Consider the following 6,000-nt stretch of genomic DNA (forward strand, 5'->3'; position numbering starts at 1 on the left):
CACATCATGTGATTTTATGACCATGAGGAATAGAGTTTATCATCCATTGGCTGTCTTTCCTATAGGGAGACCATATAACACTTAACTGAGTACTAGCTGTAAAAGTTGACCTGGCCATTTGGTTGCATCCATTTCAACCACTCCATCAATGTCAAAAGCTTTTCCAACAAGCCTATTTGTGCTTTGCCATGTGTTCCTCATTGAACTTGTTTCTTTTCCTAACAGCTTCAACAATTCTCACATCTCATTTCTTTATGGTCAGAGTAAGCGAATTGGGCACTTCATTCTTTAAGACTATTACCCTCCACCCATTTGTTTGATGCTTGAATTTGATCAACCACCAAACATGTCAGCTTCCTGCAAAACATCGGCCTTCATTCTTGTGTAGTGATACTGGTAAATCTTTTTCAGTGCAATCAATGAGAACTCTAGGCAACCAATTCCTCATATATTTCAGTTTCCTCATATGCCTCCTAAAGTGGGGAAGCTCACGTTAAATAGATTTTCATGGAGGTTGCATTTAGAACAGCTTGGGATGAAAATCATCTCATGGTTGATCATAAAACTAGATGTTCCTTGCAATCAAGTAGTTTATTCTATTGTAAAAAGTTAAAACAACTCCCTACAATTGAAACCCTCCTTACCATCGCTCCTGATTCTCCCTATTTGTATTACTGCCTTTTGACCTTACTTATTCTAAAAGCATCTAAAAAGTCTCTAACTCAATCTTTGAGTAGAATGGAATGAAAATGAAGAATGGGTAGCTCTTATTTAGCTCACTAGAAGTTTCCTGAAGTTTAGCGATAACAGTAGCATGTACCTTCCCAATGAGATGGAAAAAGAAAAATTAAATTATTGTGAAGAGTATAAGTAGCCAAAATCTAGAAAATAATAATAGAAGGATTAAAAACCAAAAAAAAAAACTAACAGCGTATCATATCTGATATAGAACTAGCCAAGAGGTGGCCAACAACCTGTCATATTTGATATAATTTTTTTTTTTAAATACGCGGATGAAAAGAGGTGGCCAACCTAGGAGCCACGTCCCTACAGACAGAGGAGTCTATCTAAACAATTGGAGGCCAGAAGAAGCATTTGTTCAGTTCATATTTCTTCAAGTCCTTTTTTTGACACTTGTTCACCCAATCCAAAGGACCAACCCTGTATGGATTGTATGACATTCAAGGGCAAAAACCCTTGAACATCTCCAGTAAAATCAGGGACAAAAACCTGAGGATCGCCCAAATGTGACATAAGTACTGTATCCCTGCAGCCACATATCTCACCACAAGGATGGGGTTCCTCAAATGTGACATCAGTGATTCAAAGCTCCAGTCAAAAGCGATTACTAATCAAAAAATAATAATCAGGAACATAGATATAAATTGTGGATCGATTTTATGTAACTGTCTATGTACCATGATAAGGAACATAGATAGAACAATGTTCTATGCAAAAAAGTCAAAAGTTTGACAACAGAAAGACCTGTACTGTGCAGTCTTATAGCCAGAGAGCTCACCTACAAAAGTGGGAAAGACGAGCACAAAAAATCAAAGAAGAAAGGGGAAAAGTTGAAATAATCTTAAAGCTGAAACTCAGATTGATGGATCAGTCTGTCCTGGCAACAAGAAGGGCCGTTGTCCTTTGTTTTACAACCTGCACACGAGACTGATTACCAACACTTGAGACATGAGAAGGTCATTGCATGGATAATGCAGATGCGAGCCAGGTGAATCCTGCAGATATCCTCTTGCTGTGGAATAGAGTGGAATGGTGTCAGGAGGCATATGATGGGGACAGGAATAAGTAATGAAATCGCAGTAGATGCTCCGCAAGAGGACAACCTTTCAAGTTCGAGATATCACCCTAGAATGTAATTTGGGGATGCGGAATCTAAACGGTACGTAAGCTGGATATTACCGACGTCTAGAAACTCTGTGGAAGGAATATAAAATTCTCTGTCTCGGACTGTCGACTCAAGCAAGCTATGATTTGATTTCTACTGCCCCGGTTTGTGAATACTGAAAGATATGATGCAATTGCTCATATTTAAACTATATATCGAAAAATTCACTGCAATGTCTTTGCAATGAAGGGTTTCAAAGTTCAAGCCGCCGAACTTCACGTCATAACTTTCCTGGCATTCGGAATTTTGAGGTTTAATTGTTTTCGTTTTAGCAGATTATAATAAATATTATGAAAATTCAACGTGAGAAACTGTCTCTCTAATAATACAAGAATGAGCAAGGCTCTGCTTAAACCCGTTCCGGATAACAATATAGCCCCTGGTTTTGAATACGCAGCACATTGTTTGGTAATCTACATTCAAGGTCTGATCAGCACAACGATCAATCACGCCTTTCATTGTAGAATAGGGCATTTAATGACTCCCTTGACAAAATTATTCTTTCTTATCACCGAAATTTAAGGGTTTACCAGAAATCTTGATGTTCTTGCGCATTGTACATACAGAGCTCCAAATATTTGACAATACCGAGTATAACCCTAACAAAAAGAATGAGGCAACTGACCTTCCAGCTGATAGACACAGAGTACTGAACTTTATGAACAATATATCGAACCCAGGTAGCGAACGAACCCATCGTGTACAAAAGTCTTCCTCTTCCTGTCGCACAGCATATATAATATGCCACCAATTCAATTGAGAATCCCACTTGGCAGAAGAGCAAGAATAATTTTGGGTCTGTCGGTATGAAGAGAATTTTTCTCCTGGCCTTTTAATTATTGGTGTAGCAGAAAATAACACATCGATTCACCCAAATATCTACACCAACAAAACGGATCCAACATAAATAAAAAATTGATAATTAATAATAATAATAACAATCAACTTAAATTTTATAGTTGGGATTGTCAATAGATAATATAACTTTTAAATTGATGTAGTAAATAAACAAGAGCTCTGTGGAGCTATAGTCTCGTTTTGGGAAAGAAAAGAGAAGTATAAATAAATATAATTGTAGATTATTTATTAAAAATAAAGATTTAATTATAAAATATTTTTAAAAAAATTAACATACAATTATTTGATCAATAATATGATAATTTTTTAATAAAGTACATGAAGATTTTTTCGAAGGTGTGCATACAAATCCAATATTTAATAGATAGAATTGAAATGAAAAATAAAAAGAGATATAGCAAGAATTAACAGAGATATAAATACAACTAGGTGTATCAATCATTTATAAAATAGAAAGGTCCATGTGCTAGGGGCCATTTGACACATTTAAATACAATTAGGGGCATCAATTATTTATAGAATAGAAAGGACCATGAGAAATGCTAATGGGTCTTGTATGGAAATGCACCAAAATAATGAATTTGATTCTGCGTTTATCCCTGAAACCCTAAATCATAATTCTGAACAAAGCCCTAAGTTTTCTTTAAACTATAATTCTAAAGAGTGACAAGGAAAGTTTTGAGCCTTTTTGGAATTCTAGTTTTTTCTCATATTTCAGAAGGCATGCTCAGGACTGCATGCATGGAGACAATTGCAGGTGCACTTACATGGAGATAATTGATGGGACCCCACCTTTGAATGGGCCACAAAGTCAATAGAAAAAGAGCTTGATCTTGATCCCTAAAGGTTTATCTCAGGTCACAGAGAGTAGAACAACGTCCTTGAGTAAGTGCATCATTATATCCTAAAAGGATGGTTTGTTGGCAGATTCAAGAGTCTTCTTGATGGTCTGGAATTGCCATATTCAAATGTTAAAATTAAAAAGGGTGCAAGTGTTGAGTTGATTACATTCTCCAATGAAAAGAATGTCATTTAAGCTACAGAGAAATGGAATGGGCATACTATAAACAAACAACAATTAAAGTTGGAAGATGTTCTTCCATGCCCATGGGAGAAGCAACAAGATAAACAAGTAGTAGAAGGAGAGAGAAATCACCAACATATAGAAGATTTTGATGCATCAAACTCTCAAACACTAGAGGCTAAAGAATTTGATCTTGGGAATATAGTAGACAAAAAAAATTTGGTTACTGATGGGTCTATTATGAAGATAAGAAGTGCCTATGATGTGTGACCCCCCGCCTCTTACAGATTTGCCCTATGAAGAGCAACTAAATCACAAGAAAAATGATGGTATGCAACTGTTGAAGAACCTACAAACTATCCCAATGTCTCAACCACCGCTTGCAAATTCACATCAATCTTTCAAAACTTTGTGTGGTCATCTCCATTACCAGTTTGGAACAAGTATCAAAATAGAGGTTTCTAGCAACTTTTCAGTGTTCGAGATGGATGAACCACTAGTATCTAGGTTTCTAACTCAGATAATGAACAATCCATTATTGTACAGATTTTCTCAACAAGTGTTGAGGAGGAGTTAAAGTCAAGTGAAATAAAGAGAATGGTTCAAGAACTTGCAATTACAGCAACAACAGCTTCTGCACCACAATTGGTTTAACACTAGCTTGTCGTGTCGGCATGGTTGTAGGAATTGAAATGATTGCCTTTGTTGTTGTAGATACCCAAACGACTGCAAAAAATATTGGTATAAAAAATACCTTTTTATCTGTGAAGGCTGAAGATGTGATGGACTCCTTGCTAAAAGAGTATCTTGATATAACAACAAACACTCAATTTGATATAAAAGAAAATATCGGTGACAAAAGTGATGATGATATGACAAAGGAATTTTCTAGTCAATCTAAAGAATAAAAGTATGATTCTTCAGTGCCTACAAATGTAGAAGATATTAATATTGATAAGGAATGTGAAGAACTTGATAATAAAGGCTTTAGCTCTTTAGCTATCTCTTCTTAGAGATGTGGTGACTCTAAAATGAAGAAGGATGATAGTGGAGAAAATAATTTTAATGATTTTGTCGCCATAGTTGACCCAACACATGGTGGTCTACACCATACCATCATCAAAGCTCTTCACACTCATCTACACTTGTGACACCTTGTCTATATTTCGTGTAATCCAGAGACATTATTAGGAAATGTAATTGAACTTTACACACTGTCCATGGAGAAAAATGAGAAGGGGAAGGAGAATAAATGAGGGTTCAGACATATGAGCAACTTGACTAGGCAGTGTGCCAAATCCATGCCTATGTCAAAATCTTTTCGCCTAGTAGAAGCTTTCGTTGTAGATTTGAATGGCAACAAGCCAAATCACTGCCTACTTAAAGATGATTTTTTTATCTCCAATGGGCATTTGCTCGAGTTGCTAATGCTGGTATAAGATATTCTTATTAAAATTATGTATCTTCTAGAGGCTTCATTTCCATCCATACCATAGGCCATTGGACAATGTTTAGTATAATTGGGTGTCACTACCTAATGCAGGGTTTTTTTTTCATTTTTCTTTTGAACGTTGTATTCCAAATTTAATGAATAGTGTAAGATAACTTTCATCTTTATAAAAAAATAACCCTAGAAACTGAAGCTCGGACGATCTAAATTAGCAAAGAGAATTTTCTTCATTTGTTTAAAATAAATAAAAATCATCTACATCCGTTATAATTTTCTCCTTTACAGATTCTTTATAAAAAAAAAATTAAGAGGAATATTCTTGCCTATTTTCCAATAAAAATCATTTACAACATTTAACATTTTCTCCATTACAGAGAAGAAAAACTACAAATGGGAATACGGTTGTGAGCATTATGGACTTTCAAGCAAGTTGCAATAGAAAAAACATTAGATTTGATATTGAATGGAGTAGATTCCAACAAAATGGAGATCAATGGGACAAGATTGGGTTGTGGAGATAGTGTTGTCTGTTGATGATAGCCTTCAATCACATTCACACTACATTTAGAGACTTAATTTGCACTCAAATTCAAAGCTTTCTAATCTAATTTTTAGGCAAACAATTTTTTTGTTCAATAGCAGGAAAGAATACCAAGCTTTCATATTGTAAAGTTTACACTAAATTAATGTAATGTAGCGATCGTCACCAATTAAATTTATAATAAGATTTATGAACAATTAATTTAATATCTTTTTTCTATC

At 35.1% G+C, this 6,000-nt stretch overlaps 1 protein-coding gene and 1 pseudogene across 2 annotated transcripts in view; one reads left to right on the forward strand and one right to left on the reverse strand.

Moving 5' to 3' along the window:
* Window positions 1-2,714, reverse strand: part of LOC149539872 (mitochondrial ATP-independent inner membrane protease subunit 2-like) — a 68,681-nt gene extending 65,967 nt beyond the window's left edge. For both annotated transcript variants that reach the window (XM_089801072.1, XM_089801071.1), the window contains exon 1: window positions 2,532-2,714. In XM_089801072.1, the coding sequence (XP_089657198.1) occupies window positions 2,532-2,603 (72 nt within the window). In that variant the 5' untranslated portion in view covers window positions 2,604-2,714. The remainder of the gene's footprint in view (window positions 1-2,531) is intronic.
* Window positions 2,715-3,296: 582 nt separating this feature from the next.
* Window positions 3,297-5,227, forward strand: LOC149539873 (zinc finger CCCH domain-containing protein 24-like; annotated as a pseudogene).
* Window positions 5,228-6,000: the final 773 nt, after the last annotated feature.

Source organism: Cupressus sempervirens, chromosome 9 (assembly GCF_028749045.1).
Source record: "Cupressus sempervirens isolate cs-2001-9-10 chromosome 9, ASM2874904v1, whole genome shotgun sequence".
NCBI classification, from domain to species: Eukaryota; Viridiplantae; Streptophyta; class Pinopsida; order Cupressales; family Cupressaceae; genus Cupressus; species Cupressus sempervirens.